This window comes from Saccoglossus kowalevskii, chromosome 18 (genome assembly GCF_978046115.1).
Source record: "Saccoglossus kowalevskii chromosome 18, keSacKowa6.1, whole genome shotgun sequence".
NCBI lineage: Eukaryota > Metazoa > Hemichordata > Enteropneusta > Harrimaniidae > Saccoglossus > Saccoglossus kowalevskii.
In genome coordinates this window covers 1,336,656-1,364,306 of record NC_140658.1, presented here as the reverse complement: position 1 = coordinate 1,364,306, position 27,651 = coordinate 1,336,656, and the positions used below count along the sequence as shown (strand labels likewise).

The window sequence follows — 27,651 nt, the reverse complement described above, 5'->3', positions numbered from 1 at the left end:
AAAACACACGTACGTCGCCTGGTGCGTCGGCGTTGTCGCCTGCCATCTTGATACAAAGTTCCAAAACAAGTGCGTACATTTCTAACTATGATTGTATGGTTGTGGTGGAGTCGGTCTGGTAAAATTTTACATCCAATTTTCAAAATTAAGTCACGATCAGCGACCTAAGCTCTACCTATACGTACTTTAAAAGTATTCTCACAAAAAAATATTTTCGAATAAAAACGAGCCACATGCCCTGTAAAAAATTGAATAGCACTTGACATGCAGAAATAATTTATTGGGCTTCAGAAAAAAACTTGTCCAGTGGTGCCCAGTCGATGAACAATTTGAAACCAATGATACACACGGAAGTCATTCGATACTGAATATCATCGACCCCAATCTGGTTTACCTTATTTCCCAACTTGCAAAACTGAGCCCAGTTTTTTTTTCTTTTTTTTAACTGAGGTCAAATCCCGGCCGTTTGTCAAAATATACCGATGTTTTTTAGTGAATAATTGTGAAGCCTATCACAGCACAAACAAACTATGTGAATCAACGCAGAAGATTGGATGGTACGACGACCCTTAAATTAGCGTCAAATATGCTTTGTTACAACATCATTGATTGGCTGGGAGTCACCTGATCGGAGCACACAACCTGGGTCACAGAACCATAGTTGTCCGTATTATCAATGGGACTTTGCAAGAGAACCACACCCACACTTTCAACCATTTTTAGCGCAGAAGTTGCCAACAAATGTCGAAATACTCGTGAATTTTATGGATTTGAATAAAATAAAGCTAGCGATTGGTAAGACTCGTTAATAATATATCCTCCGATGCTCTTCGATTTTTTTTTAAATTTTATTTCAAGGTGAAAAATGGATAATTGAAGTTCCATCGATTTCAAGGCGACTGTTTCACCGCGACAACTCTATGCCGTGTTGTAGTTTCGCGAGCTAAAACAAAAATATAGATATAATAAATAGTACTTGTTTAAATATTTGGTTTTACAGCCCGCAAATTACGGGACATGATCCCCATGAATTACGATAAATAAATGCTGATTGTGTTGAATGACGGACGTCGGGACCGTTTGGAGAAACCAACGGGGATATTCCAAACAAATTATTGGGACACGGTCGGTAGACATTTCAAACAAATGAAATTATTAACGAAAGACGACATTTTTACAGATATTTGTGAACATACTGTCATACTAAATATATGCAAAATTGACAAATACACAAAGAGATATTAGGTTTTATTTTAGCCTTGGAAATATTTTCTTTCACTCAGTCCATGCGTGGGACTTCTATTTAGCTTCATGGAAGAAACCCGGACAACCATGTCGTACTTCTGTTGAAATACATTTTGTAGCAGTGCGTCATGTCAGAATAAGTTGTTTAAAATAAAATAGTCAATCCCAGCCAAATCTAGGTCAAAGGGTCAGATTGCGTGCATATAATTATTGATAGAGTTAAAACAAAAAGTATTTGAACTTTTGACGGTTGTTCAACATCTATGCACGGTTACTAAACTAGTATAATACCATAATACTAAACTAGTAACCGTGATCTATGAAAAACAGAAAATTGTTAGTAGTCCGAATTTTTGCACAGTCGAAAATAAAGCGGAAAATTCAACAAGCGGTCGCAAAAGCGAGCGATTGAAAAGCGGAAGCGGGCGAGAGCTTGGGCGAAATGAGTTCTGTACTTCTTTGTTTGATGAAGCGATGCTGATGCCACATTGTCGCCATAATGAGGCCACAATGAAGCGAAGCGATGACCGCCTCAACTTTTTATGTCGCGACATTGAAGCGACGCTGAAGCCATAACAAAGCCATAATGATTCGATGCTGAAGCGAATCTGACGCTGAAGTGAAGCCAAAGCTTCCGCGAGAACTCTGTACTGTACCCAATGATATATTCTGTTTCCAGGACAAAACAAAAGCCCATAACACCATACCTTGCAAAACAAATGACATCATACCTTGTAAAAACGAATGACATCACTTTGTAAAACAAATGACATCTTGTAAAAACAAATGACATCATACTTTGTAAAACAAATGACACCATACCATGTAAAACAAATGACATCATACCATGTAAAACAAATGACATCATACCTTGTAAAAACGAATGACATACCTTGTAAAAACAAATGACACCATACCTTGCAAAACAAATGACACCATACCTTGTAAAACAAATGACATCATACTTTGTAAAACAAATGACATCATACCTTGTAAAAACGAATGACATCATACTTTGTAAAACAAATGACATCATACCTTGTAATCAAAGAAAGCTTAGAAAGAACTCCCATGTGCTGAGAGTATTGGAGACACATTAAATATAATTCGAAATTACTTAGCTGAAAACTAATTATGCAAATCAGAAAATTAATATGACCAGATTTGAGTGTAAAACTAATGAGGTCTGCGCAATGTAACAGAAAATCTATGTCTCCAAGTTTAATTGAAATGTGGTTAGAACCAAAAAATTATGAATTATTATGCTTATTAGGGAATTAATATGAACAGATTTTTACCCAAAACTAATTAGGTTTGTACATTGTCCTAGAGCATCTTTGTACTAAGTTTCATTGAAATGGAATAATTAGTACCGTGAAAACTCCAAAATTTCGACCCCTCTAAAAATTCGTACGCCTATTTATTTGCCGGGTTTCGGTGTTTTATTTATCTCCAAATGTTCGACTCCACTAAAAATTGCCGACTCATTCTTATTCGAAAATTGCGACCAGTTTTAGTTTTCCTCCAAACGAAAAAAAAACCGATGTGAGCGTTCAAACGGGACCTTCCTCGAAGGCATGAATCCGGGTTTCTGATTGACTGAGAGATTTTTATTTTATTGGTAACGAAAATATATTCTAAATAAACGAAGTTTCAAATAAAAACGAACACAAAAATCTCGGCATGCTGCGTTTCTGAATTGTTGATTATTACTGTACTCAGTAGTGATTATAATAATGTACACAAAATAAATTAGTTGAATGGTTATGAAATACAAATAAAAGTCAACTTAGTTTCATCGTAAGCGAATGATTCCGGTCTCGTATAAACGTTTGATGCTGTAGGATATCCGCCATGTTCTCTTAGGTCAAATAGGTCAAATCGCTAATTAACCAATCAAAAAGCTGGATGATGCCAACGTGTTCAAATTACCATTATAGCTTATTTAAATATGTTAATGTTATTGAACGCAATGCGGAAGAGATTGATGTTGTAGTACGATATTTTGGCTTGGATTTTGATGCGAAAACGGCATGATTTTTTTTAAATAAAAAAATTAGTTGTTTTTAAAAAATAAACTGGTCATCTGAAGAATAATTTAACATTGTTCACAGTGATAACAGCTCATTCTCGAAAGGAAGCTTACCCGCTCACGCTAGTCACGATAAAAATCATACACGTGTACTCTTGAATAGACAGACGTCAATGACTACGGTAAAACTTACTCTATTTTAGCCGGCAGGATTGATTGAAATGTCCGAAAAATGACGCCAAAATACACCTTAAAAGTCCCATTTTATTTTCTTAAATCCCATTTTATTTTTTAATCCAAGGGCGAATTTACGGCAGAATTTGGTCCCTCAAATAAGGAACACGTGAGCTTTGATTCTAACCGGATACATTGCACTGGGTCGGGGAGATAGTTTGCTAAACTTCCATGTATCTTTTGTCCAATGGGTACCTGTACTTCGAACATTCGCAAGTTTTCCTTGGTAGTGCGAGACAGCTTTGTCTTTTGACCTATTAGTTTTGTGCTGATCTCTTCTCCGCATCTTGATGTTTTGTTTTGCTTGTCATAATACTCACTGATTGATGACTTTGTTTAGATTTTGAGTTACAACTCGGCCATGACCTTTGCTTTTACCATGAAACATGAGGAAGTTTACGTCAATTGACAGACATTGCATTTTTTAAAAACTAATGAAGCACACTGTCTATCATCCCCATTTTTTCATTTGCTGATTTCTATTCTGAAAAATTCGACCGTCCGAAAATGCACCTTAATTTTGACTCTAAAAACACGTCACATTTCTAACACCAATTATTTAAAACCGGTCGAAATTTTGGAGTTTTTACGGTACTTTAGATATCAGTGTGAAAGCTTAAAATTGGTTAATTATGCAAATTAGGTAATTAATATGTACAGATTTTAACCCACAATTATTCAGGGTTGTCTAATGTCCTACAGCATCCATGTACATTTATTGATATGTGATGTATAGTACCTGAGATATCAGTGTAAAAGTTGGTTAATTATGCAAATTAGGTGATTAATATGCACAAATATTTACCGGAAACTAATTGGGTCTGCATAATTCTAGATTCATTGAAATGTGATGATTAGTACTTTAGATATCAGTAGAAAAGCTGAAAATTAATTATGCAAATTAGGTAATTAATATGCACAATTATTTACCCTAAAACTAATCAGGTCTCTGCATAGTCCTAAAGGATCTATGTACCAAGTTTCATTGAAATGCGATGATTAGTACTTGAGATACCCGTGGAAAAGCTGAAAATTAACTAATTATGCAAATTAGGTGATTAATATGCACAAATATTTATCGAAAACAATCAATCTCTGCATAGTCCTTGAGTATGTAAGTACCAAGTTTCATTGAAATGTAATGCTAACTACTTATATCAAATGCTGAAAATTAATTAATTATGCAAATTAGGTAATTAATATGTACTGATATTACCATAAAAACTATCAGGTCTGTGCAGTGTCGTATGACATCTATGTACCAAGTTTCATTCAAATGTGATGATTAGTACTTGAGATATCAGTGGAAAAACCGAAAATTGACTAATCATTATGCAAATTAGGTAATTAGTATCCACGGATTATTATCAAAAACTAATCAAAACCTAGCATTAGTTCAGAGCATCTATGTACCAAGTTTCATCAAAATCCAATGAGTGGTTGTTTAGATATCAGTGGAACAGTCATGGAACCACTAAAAAATAGCTAATTATCATGCAAATTAGGTAATTAATATGCACGGATTTTTACCAAAAATTAATCAAATCTGCGCATATGTTCAGAGCATCTATGTACCAAGTTTCATCAAAATCCAATGAGTGGTTCTTTAGATATCAGTGGAACAGTCATAAAACAGCTAAAAATTAGCTAATTATCATGCAAATTAGGTAATTAACGAGCATGGATTTTTACCAAAACCTAATCAAATCTGCGCATTGGCCCAGAGCATCTATGCACCAAGTTTCATCAAAAACCGATGTATGGTTCTTGAGATAGCAGTAGAACAGTTGGACACACATACACACATACACACACACATACACACATACACACATACACACATACAGACACACTGCAAAGACTCCCATTTTGTGCTTCGCACATGGGAGTCAAAAACAAATTACATCATACCTTGTAAAAACAAATGACATCATACTTTGTAAAACAAATGACATCATACCTTGTAAAAAAATGACACCATACCATGTAAAACAAATGACATCATACCTTGTAAAACAAATATCATACCTTGTAAAACAAATGACATCATACCTTGTAAAAACAAATGACATCATACCTTGTAAAAACAAATGACATCATACCTTGTAAAACAAATGACATCATACCTTGTAAAAACAAATGACATCATACCTTGTAAAAACAAATGACATCATACCTTGTAAAAACGAATGACATCACTTTGTAAAACAAATGACATCATATCTTGTAAAAACAAATGACATCATACTTTGTAAAACAAATGACATCATACCTTGTAAAACAAATGACACCATACCATGTAAAACAAATGACATCATAACTTGTAAAAACGAATGACATACCTTGTAAAAACAAATGACACCATACCTTGCAAAACAAATGACACCATACCTTGTAAAACAAATGACATCATACTTTGTAAAACAAATGACATCATACCTTGTAAAAACGAATGACATCATACTTTGTAAAACAAATGACATCATACCTTGTAAAAACAAATTACATCATACCTTGTAAAAACAAATTACATCATACCTTGTAAAAACAAATGACATCATACTTTGTAAAACAAATGACATCATACCTTGTAAAAAAATGACACCATACCATGTAAAACAAATGACATCATACCTTGTAAAACAAATATCATACCTTGTAAAACAAATGACATCATACCTTGTAAAAACAAATGACATCATACCTTGTAAAACAAATGACATCATACCTTGTAAAACAAATGACACCATACCTTGTAAAACAAATGACATCATACCTTGTAAAACAAATGACACCATACCTTGTAAAAACAAATGACATCATACCTTGTAAAACAAATGACACCATACCTTGTAAAACAAATGACATCATACCTTGTAAAATTTGGACATCAATGCTATGTGTTGGTTGCTTCCACTTGCACTCTCATTGGTAAAGACAATCTTGAATGAAAACACAAAACAATATTTACAAATTGTTTATTACAATAAAATGAGGCAATCTAATAGTGTGCCATTAATATGATGTAGATGATTTAATGCAATTGTTCACAGTCATACAGTACCTACAGATTACAACAATAGTAATTCTGTGTCAATCTGCCATAGGGAAGAGTAATCTCTATAAACTGCAACTCATTTTAGACTTGTACAAAGTACAACAATAGTAATCCTGTGTCAGTCTGCCATAGAGAAGAGTAATCTCCATAAACTGCAACTCATTTTAGACTTCTACAGAGTACAACAATAGTAATCCTGTGTCAGTCTGCCATAGGGAAGAGTAATCTCCATAAACAGCAACTCATTTTAGACTTGTACAAAGTACAACAATAGTAATCCTGTGTCAGTCTGCCATAGAGAAGAGTAATCTCCATAAACTGCAACTCATTTTAGACTTCTACAGAGTACAACAATAGTAATCCTGTGTCAGTCTGCCATAGGGAAGAGTAATCTTCATAAACAGCAACTCATTTTAGACTTGTACAAAGTACAACAATAGTAATCCTGTGTCAGTCTGCCATAGAGAAGAGTAATCTCCATAAACTGCAACTCATTTTAGACTTCTACAGAGTACAACAATAGTAATCCTGTGTCAGTCTGCCATAGGGAAGAGTAATCTCCATAAACTGCAACTCATTTTAGACTTGTACAAAGTACAACAATAGTAATCCTGTGTCAGTCTGCCATAGAGAAGAGTAATCTCCATAAACTGCAACTCATTTTAGACTTGTACAAAGTACAACAATAGTAATCCTGTGTCAGTCTGCCATAGAGAAGAGTAATCTCCATAAACTGCAACTCATTTTAGACTTGTACAAAGTACAACAATAGTAATCCTGTGTCAGTCTGCCATAGAGAAGAGTAATCTCCATAAACTGCAACTCATTTTAGACTTGTACAAAGTACAACAATAGTAATCCTGTGTCAGTCTGCCATAGGGAAGAGTAATCTCCATAAACTGCAACTCATTTTAGACTTGTACAAAGTACAACAATAGTAATCCTGTGTCAGTCTGCCATAGGGAAGAGTAATCTCTATAAACAGCAACTCATTTTAGACTTGTACACACATTTATAAGTATGATTTGTATAATACAGTATATCTATACTTGTCAATATGCAAATTATAATCTCATTTAAGCTACCAGTATTTTTTCTTGTGTGGTTATCATGAGAATACCACATACTTGGTGTTATTCTTGTGATAACCTTATTATTATATATCTTTTGGTTGCTCATAATAATTTATTGATAACACCCCACAATAGTAATACAATAAGTAAAATTATCAAGTTTTTGTAACACAATTATACTTTAGCAAATGTCTGTATATACCTTTAAAATATCTGAAAATTTCTGCAGTCCTGAAGTCTTTATAAACATTCCTGTTGGACCTGGTGACAAAATAAACAATGTTCAATTTAGTGTTTATTTCATTCACAAATCATATAATAAACACAGAATAGAATGGGGTATAACTTACTATTAGTTAAATGCGATATAATCTTCTCCAATAAATCCAATGCTTGAGTGTATGTGTCAAAGGTTAACTTCGCTTTACCCAACAATTCATAGATATATCTATATATAAAGTAATGAACATATTAGTTACCAGTATATTGAACTTACAAAGATTGTTCAGATATGCACCAAATGGCAACTGGTGTTATATGAATTATGTTAACTGAATAAACCACATTTGTGTCAAGTGGTACTTGTTATATGTAGTGTCGTGATCTTTAACCTTATATTTATGAGCATGACGTAATCTTGTAAGATCAGTGCACGCACAGATAACAAAATAATGTACGTAAGACGGTCGTCTGCGCAACACTTGTGAACGATAAGCTTTGGAATATAATACCATTCTGTTTGTTATGCTAAGGACTGTAGCCGTTTCTTACAACAACAGTACATTATATATCTGTATAATTAAGTGGATGAACCCATTTTTGTTTGCCAACTGTGGTTAGTTTATTCAGCCATCACTCACAAAGTAGGTTCTCCCAATGTATTACCTTGGCAAATTCTGTTCAGTGTTGTATATTAAAGTACGCCCTCACTAGCAATTCAAAAAACATTGTTGTATGTTACACCAACTCTGATTGGGTGAATGTTTTATACAGAATCATGAACAGCTTTGTCGGGTGGGTTCATGTACACACTGAGTTTGTGGAACCATGCAAAATGGAATGGAAATCTTGGTATATATATGTCTTGCTATGTGGATGTACCGGGGTGGGTCAAGTGATCATGTCTGTGTAGATGTCTTACTATGTGTTTGTAAAATGTCATGCTTGTCTCATTACCAAGGACTGTACTGTTGTATCAACTTACCCTCCTGGCTTTGTAATACCAGATCCTTGTAAAGGTAGCTGTATTTCATCAATAGCCTCCTCCAAGATAAGAAATAATGCTGCAAACCAAGATGCATAAAGTGTTATACATAGTTGTCCGGGTAAGCACATATGCCCGGGCAAACGCCCACCCCCCAATTTTGATACAATAAAGAAATTGAGGTCATGTCTGGGCCAGGGGGTCTTTTTCCACACTTGTAATAAAAAAAATAAAAAAATCTATTTTGTGTTCGTTGTATTAACAGTTGACTTCCTTGCAACGCTGTTTACGTAATTTACAGATGTATATTAGAGCAGGAACGGTAGTTCTTTTTTTGAAATAAATCGTGGCCCTGAAAGGGTTCTTTAGTTTGCGTTTCCTTAGAAACGATTCAAGCAATTATTACAGTATCCAGAGCCGCGAAGCAAGTGCCGCACTCGTTGGGCTTTAGCATCATCAACAATGCAACCAATGTTGCAATATTTCAGCAACCCATACTTGGGAGAGTGGTTGAAAGCATGTTGTTTTGGGCTTTATAAAATATTTGGTAGCAGCTTGCAAATCCATAATTGGAGCCAGCAATTTTGCAATGTCATGCCGATGACTTGACCTCTATGATGAAACACGAGTAATGATGTCATTCTTAGTCAATCAGTAAAGTAGATGCTTAAAGGTCAAAGGTGATGGATAAGAGTTGATTGCACACAAACTTATTTTTCTTGTCTCTTTATTGTGATTGTGATGATTGTAATGCCAAGCCTACAGACAACGAAATTCGTGGAAAGTCCAAATTGTGTGCAACGACATTGTCGAACTTCAAGACGAAGCTGTAGGAATTTTGTTCGATGGCTACAGTGACGCCGACTTGGACTTTGAGGGTTTGACTTAGATGAAGATGGCAATGGATGTGCCAATAGAGTTTTTTCTAACAACTATGAACTTTTGTAGTTTTTACTGTGTAAATTTGTAAATTATTATTGTTCGTGTATTGCTGTTTCCAGATTTGTCAAAACCGGGAATAATTTTACGCAGTGTAACCCGTGACATTTTAGTTCATTTTGAGTTCACGAGCGTGTTTGTTGGCGGGAATATCCTAATTCAAATGATTCTTCACTGTCGATTTTTATTATTTCTGGTTTATTTATCACATTATAAGCAATACATTATTTTTGTTTTACTTCTAATGTTACATGGTGTTCATTTATTTCTGTTGCATGTTTTTACTTTCCATTCTATTCTCTACCACAGATCGATCTGCGTGTTGTCAATTTCTGTGAATCTTCATTTTTTTGCAGGGGATGTATGGTTCTTACAGAAACCCAGAATTTTTGTTCATTAAAAATGGTCATTTATTGTAAGCAAATCTAATTTGAGTATTTAAAACACATTTTCTCAGATGGCGATTTAGTAGAAAACTAACTGTTAAACATTATTGACCAAAGATTGTTTGCAAAATGGGAAACTTTCCACTTGCAGAAAATGATATGCTAATTATTCAAACACCATTATTGAGATATTTTATATATAAATGATATTTGCAGATAATCTAATAGTAGGACATTGGGTGTATTGAATTGAAAGCAAAAAATTGATTTGGTTTAAAATTGTTACATAATTATGGATTAGACTTTTCTAATTCATGATTTTTTCACTACAGGTAACTAAACAAAATTGTGAGATGTGATAAAACCTTTTGTAGCATAGCAACCAATGAAAGCAATTCAATGAAATCTGGTAATTTCAATTATGCAAACAACCATAACCTTTTCACTACCAGACTTTCTTGCTCAAATTATTCTGTACTTTTTTCTTATATTCTACAATATTTCTGGAAATGAACCCTAATTTTGGAGCAGACAGAATTTTTTTTAATAAATTTACAGTTTGTACTAAAAAAAATTGGCTTTTTTGTCCCAATCTTCTGAAAGAAAATGCAGTCTATAAACAGGACTATTTTGTGAATTTGTGATAAAAAATGAACTGACAATAAAAAGGTTTAAGCATACAAAATTATGAATGCAAAAAATGGCTACCAGTTGAACAGATAGCGGATGATAGACTAGCATAAGCTAGTGACATACCTTTCAGCTGATACAACTCTGCACTGTCAAAGTCAACAGCTGAAAAAAAAAATTCACACTAAGGCCACATTGATAATTTGTTAATGTTTAGCCTGTACTCCCAAACATCAGGGAAAATGGTAGTAAGAGGTCAATGGTAATTATCTAACATTATCAAGAAGATTGTGATTAGATGCAAAATCATTCTGTCCACTTGCCAAAATGCTGTTTCCATAGGAAAACTGATGGTTGCTTGAGATGAACTATCCCTCATTTCAGAGTCTGTAAATGACTCGTTGACAAGAAATAACAGTATGAGTAGGTATTATGCAACTTTAATCTGAAAAATACTGGCTAAATAAATTAATACATACCTGATGAGTCAGTGTTAAATTGTTGATTCAAACTTTCAACTTCAACATTCTTTTCTAATAATTTGCTTGTTTCGTCAATACAGGAAGCTAAGTCATATGAAGTGAAATCAAACGACACACTTTCCTCACACATCTTCTCCTGTAATGACAAATCCATAATGACAGATTGATAAGACAATAGTTGTACTCAGACCACAAGATCTTGGCACATTTTTGTAATTGCAAAATAGCTGACATTTAAAAACAAGCCATGTGTCTGTTAGTTATCGAATTTAAGATATATAGTTTTCTTTATAGTAATATAGCTGGAATATAACTATGTCAGGAATATGATTATGATGATTGTTACTACCTTATACTAAAATATGCTTGCATATTTATAGTACTAACAAATTCTTCCGGTTCGGTTAGACTTAAAATACATCACGAATATTTTAACATTAAAATGATTGACATTTGTATCTGATCATCAAACGAGTACTTGTCCATATTGAGAGATATTGCTCTGGGACAGCATTAATTAAAACAAAATCAGCTATTTTAAATACATGTATATATCTATAAGATGATGTATAATGAATATATACGTTTTGAACATAATCAGTCAAAGCATATGAGAGTTATGGCTCTAGAAGCCCAATCATTAAAACAAAATGGCCACCAGTCAGTCATTTTGAATCCGATCTGAAACCTGTATCAGAAACCTGTAATGTCTAATATATGTACCAAGTTTGAACAAAATCCATCCAGAAATGCCAGAAATGCTTGATATTTGATGATTTTTTAGCACAAAAATGGCCACTATTTGCACATATTGAATAGGATCGTCAAACAAATATATCTGTATACATGTATCTATGACATGATGTACAATGAATATTTAAAATTTGTCAGAGATATGGCACTACAACCACATTCATTAAAACAAAACGGTCGCCAGTTGGCCATTTTGAATCTTATCTGAAAAACAAAATGAATTGCATCAAGGTCCCATAATGTCTAATGTATATACCGAGTTTGAACAAAATCCATCTGTAAACAGCTGAGAAATGCTTGATTTTGATGATTTTTCAGTACAAAATATCTGCTATTTGGCCATCTTGAATCAGATCATGATTCAGAAACAAATTGATGTGCATATGTATAATATTATGTATGATGTATGTGTGTAGTTTGAATGTAATTGGTTCAGGCATGTCTAAGATAGACTGCGTCCAAACGGGGAACTAAATATTCACTTAGATTTCAAAAAGTAGTCAAAAAACTAATGAACACATGAACACATCATTCTGTAATGAAAGGTAAGCTAATATATATATCATTATCTGAACTTGTTGCTATGGGTGTGATCATGATTATTAATAGCCAATGACTTTCAAGTACTGCTGTGTGCAAGAGAAAAAATTCCAAACGTGCGACAAAGTTATTAATCCAAATATTTTGGGCTATATAAACAAAGTTTTTTTTTAAATTATGAAATGATATGGGCATCATAAATATTTGCCCATACCTGAGAAATAGTTACAGGGACATTGAAGAGACCAAATACACAAGTATGCCATCAGTATGTTTAAACAGATTTTGAAATAAATCTTTCACTGCGATTTGGATCTAGAACACAGACGCAAGGCAATAAGTATGCAACCAAGGGGTATTTTTCTCTTATTCTAGTATTGTACTGATAACTGAAAACTTCCATTGATCTATGTCCAAAATGTCAGAGCACACAAGTGGAACCAAACTATATCTCATACATGCTCAAGAAACTGCATTCATAAATTCGAATAAACCTTAATGTATCTTTAATAACAACTAGACTTCTTTGTTAATTCAAGTCTTTGTATATTATCAGAACCTGGGTTTGTTTAAGTATCACCACTATAATTCACATCAAAATGTAGCCCCCCCCCCTACAGTTTCCACTGATATTTGTAATGGTATGACTCATTTATCCATGATCATGGCAATTGAAGTTATATTTATAGACCACATGTGTCAATGTGCCTGGCCAGGATTTATAAACAGTAAGTGCAAAGTGTTTTCATTGATCTTCAACTTTGGGTATTAAGGAATGACTCTTAATAATGGAATGCAATTTTACAGTTTAAAGATATAATATACAACAACATTTCAAGAGTGTGCTTTCATATAAAACCAAACAAAAACCAGACTGTGGTCTGTCACTGATTCAGATCAAGGTCATGACATCACTGAAAACCAGAGCATTACCATCTAACCTAATTAATTATTCTGAGCATACTCCGTTGTTCCCTCAGTGTTGTTGGGAGAGGTACATGTGTAATTTATGAAGAAAATCATGAAAAAGACCCACTTAAGATTTTCAGATCTGGAAAAAAAATTATGTGCATATTCAACAGAGACTTGTTCATTAACCTGCCAAGTTTCATTGATATCTGATGCAGAATTTCTGAGAAAATGTTAGAGATGTGACAGACGAAAACCGTCTGTGCTTGAAGCTGGGACTAATAAACTCCGCTCGACAAAGTCGCCAGCTGAGATAAAAAACATAATGTGGTAAGACCCACTTAAGATTTTCAGATCTGGAAAAAAAATTATGTGCATATTCAACAGAGACTTGTTCATTAACCTGCCAAGTTTCATTGATATCTGATGCAGAATTTCTGAGAAAATGTTAGAGATGTGACAGACGAAAACGTCTGTGCTTGAAGCTGGGACTAATAAACTCCGTTCGACAAAGTCGCCAGCTGAGATAAAAAACATAATGTGGTAGACATTGGCAAGGTGTAATGATTCTTTAATGCAAATTATCAAATACATTAAAAAATTAGCTTTATCTAGAAAGTGTAAAAACTTATTTTTTACTATAAATGGAACTTTCATTTTATTTCCTGTAAAAACGTGGAGTGACTTTTTTTATTTCCTGTAACCTGTACCAGCTAACCCATTGCCCCCCCCCCCAATATAATGAAAATAATTCACTAATATCAATCATTTCATAGTGCTGACAATTGTACAGAATAAAGATGAATAGCAAAGAACCATTTAATTCTATAGCAACTTACAACATTGTGCGCTTCATCAAATATCAGCACATGGCCTTTTAATTCAATACCATGCGCTCTTCTGGACTGAAAATGAAAAATAATGATTGACAAGTAATTGAAAATGACAGTCCCTGTTAAATTTTTGAAAATTCTCTTTGTGCTTGTCATATTAAAGTGGAGGGGTTGTCACGAGCGTGTCCTTGAAACTTGAGTCCTAAGTGGCTGATACAACAGATTGTTTATTTACATCAAATTCAAACACGTGTTGCGTCACGACCCCTCCAGTTTAAGACATAGCAAAGAAAAACATAGATCACAAGTGAAAGCATGTCATAGTTATCACATTTTAAACAAACAAAATGGCAGCCACTCGGCCATATTCGATCATTTGTACCCATTTACCCATTTTTTTTTAAATATTTTTTGTGCCAGGCGACAGTTCCGAACATCACTGTTGTCTCTCCTGACTTTTTTTATATGTGCAAATTGCAAGTGCTAGTGACAACACATAGTGCATATTGCCACAGAAGTCATATTTATGTTTGGGACTAGATGACAGAGCTGTGTGGCCATCTCTCTGTCAAATGGCAATTTGTAATGCGCTATCCTGGTGTCAACCAGGCCCGGTCAAACACAAGCACCTGCGGACATTAACCAAGGTTCTCCCAAATTCGCATTCATTAGTGAATGAATATCGGCCAATGGAATCTGCCTTCCCAATGAGTCTGTGACACACTCAACCAGGGTAGGGGTCGACCCTTTTGATGTTCAGCCTAAGGTAGGATTTGAACTTGGGTCTACCGATCATGAGTCTGATGCGACAACCACTATGCTACCAGGGACATGTATCCTAACATGTATAAGTACAGTACTCATTTTGCCCAACCTCTCGCCCACTTCCGGATTTCGCTCGCTTTGTTCAATTCGACCAGACAATTTTCACATTTTTTCCCATCCACGCAAATCCAGAATTATCCGCTCATGCACTCGCCTGACAGCGAAACCGCCCGCATTTACAGTTCATTACCTATTGTGTCATGTAAAAGTGTATCATTTTTGTTTTTATGTTGTTAAAAGAAGAATAAATACATTCAATCGACCGTTGAAAAAATATGGTTGGTCATACTGCCATATAAAAATCATATTTACTACAACAAATGCATTGTTTTTGATTTAAAATAATGTTTTTAATTAATTAAGAAAATACTTGTGTGGCAATATTTTTAATATTGTGCACCAACTATCCGTTGAATCGCAAATGTCAAAATGGCCTGAAATGCAAAAGACGTGTTTGCTCTTCAGACTTCATAGTATTCGGAACATGTCAGACAGATTCAGATCAAGTTTTTAATATTTGGGCCTATTAAAAAAAAAAAAACGCGAGCCGATATTTCATATTTTTTGGTCTGTCGCTGAGAGCAACAAAACAATTTTTTTTTTTGCCCTTATCGTAGTGTTGTTGTTGAAAATGATACATTCACGTGAACCTGCTTATATGAGATCGTAGGAGTCTGTTTTCAACAGCCGTATACATCTAACTGCGTCATCGCTAAGTTTCCTTGGTGGACCACGAGCTCTGTTCCTTGTTTGCACGTTATCATGTTCACACAATCACAGACATTATTTGTAAGGGTGCCCTTTGAAATGGCACATTTTCTCGATGTTTTAGTGAATGCTCAGCAAGGTATATAGCGTGCATTTCTCATTCTTTGCTGCTAACTTTTTTTGCACTCTTGTTTGTAATATGTTGTTTTTGTCTTTCTAAACAAGTTTCTTTTTGATTGACATTCAACGAGATCGTTTGAATTTTGAATTAGATAGCAGTTCGAATATATCCAGTTTTACAGTAATCAATATTGCGTTCAAGTTGAGTTACTCGTAATTACAAGCCTGATTTACATTTTTCTTGCGGTGTTTTTCGTCAATGTATTAAAACATAAGTGCTTTGGGAAATAGCATAATTATATTGCATGAGTGATAAAGTCTGGTGAGATTGTGTTACAACACATTCTATTTATTTCCAACGCACGTGGTCGGTGCCTCTGATTGCGTTTATTTTGTATTTTGCGAAATGTATCACTGGCTGCATTTGTTTTGTTTTATTTTATGTTTTCCTCAACAATTAACTGTTCCAAGATCTCTTTCATTTTTCGTTCGGCTGCTGCCAATCCAACAATTCGTTGCCACATGTACTCAGACAAGCGATTAATCATCACAGTCATTATACTAGTAGTTAGAGTCCAATTGATTTGTAGAAATTCAGCTAGGCGATGATTATATGTGCAGTTTTGTGTTGGTGCACCCAGACATGAGCAAAAGTTGACCCGATATATTTTCTGAACTACAGCATTTTTATGCTAGGGTCATAGTGTGAGTTGCGTTCGCAAATAACAAAGTGTCAAATTATTTTGAACGCTGTTCAGAATAAATTTAGTCAAAATTACACACAGAAACACACAAATACTAGTACTCAATACATACGATTGATTGACGAGTTATATAGCTGCTTGGACTACGTACACATAGAGATGTAAATACACAGTCACAGTTCGACTTGCGTAGCAAACGTTAGATGTGAGAAGCAATACGTGTTGTATTTTGAATCGTCATTAATTTATTATGAATAAAAACATAAGTTGATACATACAATGTACGATCATCATTACTCTATCGGTCGGTTGGCAAGTTTCTGGAGCCAGTCATAGCAGGAGCAAGCGAATAAGAGCGAGCCAACAAAAATGAGGAACAAAAGCGAAAAAAATGCGGTCAGTTTCCAGTCGAAAAAAAAAACGATAAAAGCGGGAGGTTGGGTGGAATGAGTACTGTATGTGTCAAATTTCAATGAAAACTGACAAAGCATGTCCAAGATACCGCATATCAAAAACAAAACAAGAGTTGGCCATCTTTGATCCAATTGCAAAGGAAATTGTCATGGATATGTAATCTCACATATATCATCTATGTACCAAGTTTGAATGAAAACTGACAAAGCATGTCCAAAATACAACATTTTCAAAAAAAACAAGATGGCTGCCAGTCGTCCATTTTGAATCGAATCATTAAACCACTGCATTTGCACATGTCCCACATAAAGTACGAGGTACAAGAATGAACGGAATTGATCCAAAGGATTCTAAGATATGACCTTGGATGCACAGACGGACGGAAGGAGACCGATTATAATTCCTTGTTTTCTGACTTTGTCCGCACAGAGACTAAAAAATGTAACTGAATACTGTAAGTCAGTGTTCTGTATCTGACTAATATGTCCATACAGTGTTATCCTGTCAGTCAGTTTTCTGAATCTGACCAATATGTCCATACAGTGTTATCCTGTCAGTGTTCTGTATCTGACCTATATGTCCATACAGAGTAAACCTGTCAGTCAGTGTTCTATATCTGACCAATATGTCCATACAGTGTTATCCTGTCAGTCAGTGTTCTGTATCTGACCAATATGTCCATACAGTGTTATCCTGTCAGTCAGTGTTCTGTATCTGACCAATATGTCCATACAGTGTTATCCTGTCAGTCAGTGTTCTGTATCTGACCAATATGTCCATACAGTGTAATCCAGTCAGTCAGTGTTCTGTATCTGACCAATATGTCCATACAGTGTTATTTTAATTTAATTTAATTTAATTTAATTTAATTTTAATTTAATTTAATTTAACACTTTATTTAAAGAGGGTAGGCCAATATACAATAAAGTAATTTTCATTGGGCCCTCTGTAGGGACAAAAAATACAATATACATATTATAGGCTTGAGCCATTTACAACAAATTTTTCACTCAGATAAATTTTGTAGGTTTTCTTAAAAATGCCTAAAGAGGCTGAATTTCTGATATGGAATGGCAAGTTATTCCATAGGGTTACCCCTCTATACTGAAACGTCCTCTGACCCATGGATGTTTTCCATTTAGTAATGCGTAAATTATTTTTACGAGAGGAACGTGTACTATACTTGTGGGTTTGGGAGATAGGACTGAACATTTCACTTATATATAAAGGCGCCAAGCCATTGGTTGCCATATACATTACGATACCTAGAAAATATGAAATTCTGTAATCGATAGGCAAGATACTATGTTTTTTGAACAGTTCGAACGACGATTGGCTAAAGTTGTCAGAGGAAATTACACGAACTGCCCTTTTCTGAAGCTTATACACCCGACATAAATTTGATTGACTTGTATTTCCCCATACTATACAGCAATAGTCCAATAACGACTGAATAAATGAAAAATACAATGTTCTTCTGATGGAAATAGGTAAGAAGCTGCGAACTCTCATAAGAACACCAATTCTTTGGCTAAGCTTTTTACAAAGCATATCAACATGATGATCCCATGATAGAGTTTTATCTAAAACCACCCCGAGCGACTTTTCGAAACTGACTGTTTTAATTATTTCACCATTGAAGTTAACCAGAAAATCTTCGCCATTATTATTTAGCCTTTGACGGGATCCAACAAGCATAGATTTTGATTTAGATGTGTTGATTGACATGTAATTGCAATTAACCCAACGCAAAATTGGCCAAACATCATCATTAATGCGCTTTGTGACTACATTGATACTTGGTCCAGACGATAACAGAGTTTGATCGTCCGCATACATATCAATGGAACTGTTTTCAAGAAATAATGGTAGGTCATTAATAAATAGAAGAAATAATAATGGTCCTAAAATCGAACCCTGTGGTACGCCATGTCGAATATTGACAGCTTCCGACTGTTTACCCATCAAATACACAACTTGCTTTCTGTCAGTTAAATAAGAATTAAACCAAACAAGGGAGATTAGAGAAATGCCATAAATTGAGAGCTTATTTAATAATACGTGTTTATCTACCATATCAAACGCCTTGCTTAAATCAAGGAAAAGCAAACCACACAATAAGCCATCATCCATATTGCTAAGTAATGCATCGCATAGCTTAATCATAGCTGTATGGCAAGAATGTGATTTCCGAAAACCTGACTGCGATTTAGAAATTAAATCATTACTGTTCAAATAATGGTATAAGTGATCATGCACGTGTTTTTCAAAGATTTTTGAGATTATTGGGAGAAGCGAAATTGGACGAAAATTACACAAGTCCTGGGATCCGCCCTTGTGTAATGGAATAACTTTGGCATGCTTAAACATGTCTGGAAAAATACCTGATGAAATGCTAAGGTTGAATAAATAAACAATACTTTCACAAATGAATGGAGCAGAAATACGCAAAAGTTTAGATGATGTATTGTCAAGGCCAGCCGACTTAGAACTAGATAGAGAAAACAATTGGTTCTTCACGAACTGGCATGTGACCGGCGGAATAACAAATTGTCGAGTATTGGTCAATTTGGGTTCAATAACTTTCCGTAAATTCGTAAAATATGAATCACCCACTGAAATATTGGGTCGTAACTTGTCGGCAACAGAAGCGAAATGTGTATTGAAATTATTAACAATTTTTTCGAGGTTATTGCCAACTGAAATATTAACGTTGAGAGAGTTAGATTTACCACCACTGATCAAATCGTTAAGGGTTTTCCACAAGGCGGCACTGTTGGAGCTATTGATTTTGATAAGTTGAATAAAATGGTTTTTCTTAGCGGCCTTGATTAAATTAACTACCAGATTACGTTTGGCTCTATATTGGTTTAGGACAGTAACATCACATAAAGTACGTGTACGCCTCCGAAGTTTGTCTCTTTCTCTAATTTTAAGTAGAATGTCCGTATTCAGCCATCCTGGCTGTCTTAATTTTTTCACACGTCTACAAACAAATGGGGCGTGCGAATCACAAATATTATTAAAAATAGAATGCCAAGTCTCAAAAGCTAAATTAGTATCAGTAATGTTGTGAACGGAAATTAGAGGCGTGTTCCGAAAGTCAGCCAAAAATAGAGACTCAACGAACACTTTGAAATTTCTATAACGAATAGAAACATGATTGTTTGATTGAGGGAAGGAACGGAGTTTGCGAACCACGAATATAGGGTTATGGTCCGAAATACCCAAGTTGTGAATGAGAGCCAAATTAACGTTTTCATTATGATTTACATAAACATGGTCCAGACATTTACCGGACGCAGGCCTCGTAACACCATTAATAATTTGAGAAAAGCCTAAATCAGCTAAGCAATTAAACAAGTAGTGAGTACAATTAGATAGAACATCATAATTAAAGTCACCAAAAATATACATTTCTTTACCTTCTAGATAAGCTTTTTCAATGTTATGAGCTAACAGCACATCTATGTTATGAAGAGTACTTGGAGGTCTATAAACGCAACCAAGTAAAATAGACCTACAAGTGGGTGGAGTTAATTCAATCCACATAATTTCAATAAAATTGTTCTCAAGGTCAAGTCTACGACTGAAAACGAAGTCGGAGTTGATGAATGCCACAAGACCACCCCCTCTCCCGTTTGGACGGTCCCGCCTAATTAAATTGAAACCATTAATATGAAACTCATTGTCATGGTAAGACGAATTGAGAAAGGTTTCACATACAAAAAATAAGTCGACTTGTTTTTTACAATCAGCAGTAAGTATCAAATTAAGCTCATCAATTTTGTTAGATAAATGGTTAATATTAATAAACCCAAGCCTCAGACCATTCTGGAGGTTTAAATTATTCACGAGATTGCAATTGTCCGAAACACTACAACTGGAGTGGCTAGAAACGGCCGTCTCATCCTGGCCGGATATCTAAAAGTTACAGTGTTTCTGCTTGTGACCCGTTTTCCCACAACTCCAGCATCGAATACCTGTTACTTGACGACATACGCGAACTGTATGGCCTGCCTCGCCGCAATTGTAACACTTTACATCGCTACTGTTGTGCTGCTGCCTATTTAAATTACACACGTGGGAAGTATGACCAACACTACCACAGCTGTAGCACGTCACACGTCGTCTGCTATTAGAGTGGATATGAGGATTCAAATTATCCCCATGGATACTTCTACGATGAGCACTATTACGTCGGTTTGAAAACTGGATGGATCGAGTGATAGAACACATGGTATTAAAATTTCCCACCAACCTGCCTGTACCCCGGGCATTCAAATGAACCTTATCACTGTATAAGTTAGTGTTAATGGTACCAGCATTGTTACGTAATATTGTGTCATTGTCAATGAAAGAAGCACCATTGTTTTCCGCCACGAGTCGAAGTGATCGATTTAATGAATTCACAGCTGCACGCAAATAGTCGTCTCTTGGACACACACTTGAAACAAAAATCTTGGTTGCTGGATTAATAGCTTTAACTTTGTTAACAGATGATGTGCATTCGTTAACGATGTCATGTTCAAAAATAAAATTCTGAACATCATTGGTTCCACAATGAATGATAACCGAGTCGCTCTTTGCAATCAATTCTGACATATTGTCAATACACCTTGAAACATCCGGGAAAAGCGCCCCTGACATTGCAATCACTTCGGTTTTGTATAATCTACTTGGATCAATATCTCGGAGAAGTGAATCTCCAATAATAATTGAATTAAGCCGATCTGAATCAGATTCATATGGCGGAGCTTGCGGTGGAGAATGAGTGACTTCACAGTGCTCTTCCGAAATACCAGGTGGTACATTTTCCATACAGCCATCGTTAGAACTAATCTTGGATTCAAGACTACGTATTCTGCTTTCCAAATCTAGTATATATTTGTTCTGTTGCACAAATATGTTTCTAAAAGCTTCCAGATCCTTTAATAGAGCATTAATTATAACTGGGGGTACTGGTGGTGTATCGTCTGCGTGGCCATCTTCAGTGGTAGTACCGATGCTATCAGTAACAATGGCGGACGCCATCGGTGCGGCACTTTCCGAAGGGGCACCGAATCTACGCTGATTACAAGATACGCATAGTGGATAATCAGCTTTGCTCAAGTTAACTAACCTTGGATCGTCATTTCCACAGTCGTTACACTTCATAATGCGATGATACGATTGAACTGCTTGACAAAAACACAAGGGATTGCTCAGCACCCAAACGCTGTACACGTACACCGAACACAGTGAATATCTGTCAGTCAGTGTTCTGAATCTGACCAATATGTCCATACAGTGTTATCCTGTCAGTCAGTGTTCTGAATTTGACCAATATGTCCATACAGTGTTATCCTGTCAGTCAGTGTTCTATATCTGACCAATATGTCCATAAGTATTATCCTGTCAGTCAGTGTTCTGTATCTGACCAATATGTCCATACAGTGTAATCCAGTCAGTCAGTGTTCTGTATCTGACCAATATGTCCATACAGTGTTATCCTGTCAGTCAGTGTTCTGTATCTGACCAATATGTTCATACAGTGTTATCCTGTCAGTCACTGTTCTGTATCTGACCAATATGTCCATACAGTGTTATCCTGTCAGTCAGTGTTCTGAATCTGACCAATATGTCCATACAGTGTTATCCTGTCAGTCAGTGTTCTATATCTGACCAATATGTCCATACAGTGTTATCCTGTCAGTCAGTGTTCTATATCTGACCAATATGTCCATACAGTGTTATCCTGTCAGTCAGTGTTCTATATCTGACCAATATGTCCATACAGTGTTATCCTGTCAGTCAGTGTTCTGTATCTGACCAATATGTCCATACAGTGTTATCCTGTCAGTCGGTGTTCTGTATCTGACCAATATGTCCATACAGTGTTATCCTGTCAGTCAGTGTTCTGTATCTGACCAATATGTCCATACAGTGTTATCCTGTCAGTCAATGTTCTGAATCTGACCAATATGTCCATACAGTGTTGTCCTATCAGTCAGTGTTCTGTATCTGACCAATATGTCCATACAGTGTTATCCTGTCAATCAGTGTTCTGTATCTGACCAATATGTCCATACAGTGTTATCCTGTCAGTCAGTGTTCTGTATCTGACCAATATGTCCATACAGTGTTATCCTGTAAGTCAGTGTTCTGTATCTGACTAATATGTCCATACAGTGTAATCCTGTCAGTCAGTGTTCTGTATCTGACCAATATGTCCATACAGTGTAATCCAGTCAGTCAGTGTTCTGTATCTGACCAAAATGTCCATACAGTGTTATCCTGTCAGTCAGTGTTCTGTATCTGACCAATATGTCCATACAGTGTTATCCTGTCAGTCAGTGTTCTGTATCTGACCAATATGTCCATACAGTGTTATCCTGTCAGTCAGTGTTCTGTATCTGACCAATATGTCCATACAGTGTTATCCTGTCAGTCAGTATTTTGTATCTGACCAATATGTCCATACAGTGTTATCCTGTCAGTCAGTGCTCTGTATCTGACCAATATGTCCATACAGTGTTATCCTGTCAGTCAGTGTTCTGTATCTGACCAATATGTCCATACAGTGTTATCCTGTCAGTCAGTGTTCTGTATCTGACCAATATGTCCATACAGTGTTATCCTGTCAGTCACTGTTCTGTATCTGACCAATATGTCCATACAGTGTAATCCTGTCAGTCACTGTTCTGTATCTGACCAATATGTCCATACAGTGTTGTCCTGTCAGTCAGTTTTCTGAATCTGACCAATATGTCCATACAGTGGCTATCTATAGCATATCAATTATACTTCATTTCATTTCATTTGTTATTATGGTAAATACGTAAAACATACCTTTGGGTCAAGCAGGTAATTGTATGGCATGAATATAATGTCTGCAGAGTTCTTCAGCTCCCTTGCCATATAGTACGGACACACCCTAAGAATAATAGCATACAACAAAGAACAGATTCACCAATACAAGTACATCATTACCCCAGTAACAAAGTCTGTAAGTATTCATTAATTTAGTGTATGGACATACATTGAATAAACAGATGAACAGTCATTGAGTCTGGTCATGACCCACTGATATGTGAACAATCATTGAGTGGATTTGTTAACAGTTATTGAATCAATGTGTGAGCATGCAATGAATCAATGAATAAGCCCATATATTAATCCTCATTGAGTCAGTATGTGGACATTCATTGAATTGGTGTGTTAAGTTATTGAATCAATGAGTGAACAGACATTGATTTGGAGTGTTAACAGTCATTAGGTTGATGGGTGAACTTTCATTGAGTAGGTATAAAAATAACTAGGCTAAAATGGGTAAAGGATGATCACTCTCCAAGTCTCTCCCATTTAGTGACATTTAATCGAATCAATTAGCGATATTGTGCTGACTGCCAGTCAGTAGACCTAATGGCGATCACTGATATACTATAATGAGAAATGTGTCATCTTTGACTGTATATTCACTTCACCATGTACCAGGATAAAATTGTGGTGCATGACCTAAAAAGTCAGCAGTTATTTATAATATGCAGTGTCCTGCCTCTAGAGGGCTCAAACATGTATACTTACTTGTGCTTTTGACCAAGTTTTACCAAATCTTCAATGTCTAATAAACCTTCTGTGAATTCTTTGTCACTCTTTTTCTCTGTAACAGTTGAAAGTTGGACAGCAAAGTGTTGTTATTTTTCTAAAAAGATTGTCTTTATTTATTGATAAAGCACCCATCATTATTTTATATGTGATACACATGTAAATGCAACTGGGCAGGTGGCCAATAGTGAAGATTACTGGGCAGCATTATTGAAAGTCACTGAGCTGGCAGCCATATTGATAGTTAGAAGCAAGACAGATCAGTCTCCAGAAAGTTGATGAAATAGTCTGACTACAAATGGGGTTAAAGGTCATTTTGAGTAGTGGCAAAACAAAAATCATGTGTGATCCTATTTTGAATAAAATCAACAAAGGCATGCCTGAGGAAGTGAAATTTTGTGTTCTTATATTTTTATTAAAAAACTGTTATTCAGTAAAAATTCATCAAAATCCAAAATAACTGAAGCATTCACCCTATTAAGTCTTGCCATTGTACCAAATTAAAACAAAATCTGTGAAAGTATCAGAAACAAACTTCCAAGTTTCAATGAAATTAGCCTGAGTAGAATGGCCACCAGTCCCGAGTAGAATGGCCACCAGTCCCGAGTAGAATGGCCACCAGTCCCGAGTAAAATGGCCACCAGTTCCGAGTAGAATGGCCACCAGTCCCGAGTAGAATGGCCACCAGTCCCGAGTAGAATGGCCACCAGTCCCGAGTAGAATGGCCACCAGTCCCGAGTAGAATGGCCACCAGTCCCGAGTAGAATGGCCACCAGTCCCGAGTAGAATGGCCACCAGTCCCGAGTAGAATGGCCACCAGTCCCGAGTAGAATGGCCACCAGTCCCGAGTAGAATGGCCACCAGTTCCGAGTAGAATGGCCATCAGTCCCGAGTAGAATGGGCACCAGTCCCGAGTAGAATGGCCACCAGTCCCGAGTAGAATGGCCACCAGTCCCGAGTAGAATGGCCACCAGTCCCGAGTAGAATGGCCACCAGTCCCGAGTAAAATGGCCACCAGTTCCGAGTAAAATGGCCACCAGTTCCGAGTAGAATGGCCACCAGTCCCGAGTAGAATGGGCACCAGTCCCGAGAAGAATGGCCACCAGTCCCGAGTAGAATGGGCACCAGTCCCGAGTAGAATGGCCACCAGTCCCGAGTAGAATGGGCACCAGTCCCGAGTAGAATGGTCACCAGTCCCGAGTAGAATGGCCACCAGTTCCGAGTGGAATGGCCACCAGTTCCGAGTGGAATGGCCACCAGTCCCGAGTAGAATGGACACCAGTCCCAAGAAGAATGGCCACCAGTCCCGAGTAGAATGGGCACCAGTCCCGAGTAGAATGGCCACCAGTCCAGAGTAGAATGGGCACCAGTCCTGAGTGGAATGGTCACCAGTCCCGAGTAGAATGGCCACCAGTCCCGAGTAGAATGGCCACCAGTTCCGAGTGGAATGGCTACCAGTTCCGAGTGGAATGGCCACCAGTCCCGAGTAGAATGGGCACCAGTCCCGAGTAGAATGGGCACCAGTCCCGAGTAGAATGGCCACCAGTCCCGAGTAGAATGGCCACCAGTCCCGAGTGGAATGGCCACCACTCCCGAGTGGAATGGCCACCAGTCCCGAGTGGAATGGCCACCAGTCCCGAGTAGAATGGCCACCAGTCCCGAGTAGAATGGCCACCAGTTTGTCAAAGCTCAACAAAATGAAAAACTAAACAAGGTACACAATGTAATGAACCTAAAACACCATCCGGTGAGAACTGATAAATATCAGTGACATATGAGATAATGTACACGCAGGTGATTCGCAAAAGTTGCATTTAGCTAAACATTTAATTACACATTAATTAATTGTTAATAATAATAGTAATAACTTAATAATTTGAAGTATCATTTTTGCTAAAAATGTGTGATTGAAAAGAACCTTTTTTTAGGTTTGTTGCAGCCCTAAAGATGAGCTCAATTGTGAGTCAGGCACGACCCTGCAGTCAGACAGATTAGTATGGTTAGAGAATCACTCTCAAGGACAGTAAAGCTGTAAATCTGAAATCTATTAAATTATTGTGATTGATATGTACACTTGCACTTTAATGCTAGGTTTGAATAGCCTTGAAATATATAGAGTTACACAAGAGATCAATAGAGACTTACCATCTAAGTGATTATGGAAATTACACATTCTAGCGCCAACCTTAGCTCTACACATATGCACCTGTAATAGACAACATTCAAGATGTCCCATTTCACCATACAATAAACAAATTGAATTTTATAAACTACAGGTGTAAATTATTTCCTCCAATTATACAAGCAAATAAATCAAATATATATCACAAATTTTAATGAAGTTTTGAGTTTTTTATTAATTTTTAAATAAAAAAAATAATATCTATTATAAAAATATTCCCGTAAAAGTCCTAATATAAACCGCGGTTTATATTACAATGTATCGATTTAAAAATTGGGGTCAAAAGCTCAAGTTCGGGGTGCGGTTTATATTACGTACATATTGCAATCATTAAATGGGTGTGGTCATTTTTTTCCCCACAAAACATGCACAAAACAAACAATACACGGTACAATCTCTGGAATAGGCGTCAAGTAAGAGTGAAAGGCCTTACTTTGGTTCTAAAATAGGCGTTACAAAATGTGGAAAATTTACAGTCAATCAAAAAAACCTTCACATGATAAACAAAAAATACTCAGTGTATTTAATGTAATATGCATTTATTTTTTTAATTGACAGAAGTTTCAAATAAAAATATCCAAATTTGCATATTTTGACACAAATTTAACAAATCTGACAAAGGACCACCCCATGTATCATTGCTGCAAATATGAAAGCAATTGGATTTATGGTTTAGGACGAGTTGTCGAAAATAAAAAAAATTACCAAAAAAGACAAAAATATTCACTAAAAATCCAAATTTGCATATTTTGACACAAATTTAACAAATCTGACTGAGAACCACCTCAACAAG

The 27,651-nt window shown here is 36.0% G+C and overlaps 1 protein-coding gene across 1 annotated transcript in view; it reads right to left on the bottom strand.

Moving 5' to 3' along the window:
- The window catches only part of LOC144355686 (regulator of telomere elongation helicase 1-like), a 161,618-nt gene that overhangs the window by 98,640 nt on the left and 35,327 nt on the right, over positions 1 to 27,651 (bottom strand). Inside the window, exons 6-15 of the mRNA XM_085493295.1 lie at positions 26,822 to 26,882; positions 24,656 to 24,731; positions 23,921 to 24,005; positions 14,325 to 14,390; positions 11,281 to 11,419; positions 10,928 to 10,966; positions 8,847 to 8,925; positions 7,993 to 8,090; positions 7,845 to 7,903; positions 6,385 to 6,453 (exon numbers count right to left, since the gene is read on the bottom strand). Coding sequence (XP_085349421.1) covers positions 6,385 to 6,453; positions 7,845 to 7,903; positions 7,993 to 8,090; positions 8,847 to 8,925; positions 10,928 to 10,966; positions 11,281 to 11,419; positions 14,325 to 14,390; positions 23,921 to 24,005; positions 24,656 to 24,731; positions 26,822 to 26,882 — 771 coding nt within the window. The remainder of the gene's footprint in view (positions 1 to 6,384; positions 6,454 to 7,844; positions 7,904 to 7,992; positions 8,091 to 8,846; positions 8,926 to 10,927; positions 10,967 to 11,280; positions 11,420 to 14,324; positions 14,391 to 23,920; positions 24,006 to 24,655; positions 24,732 to 26,821; positions 26,883 to 27,651) is intronic.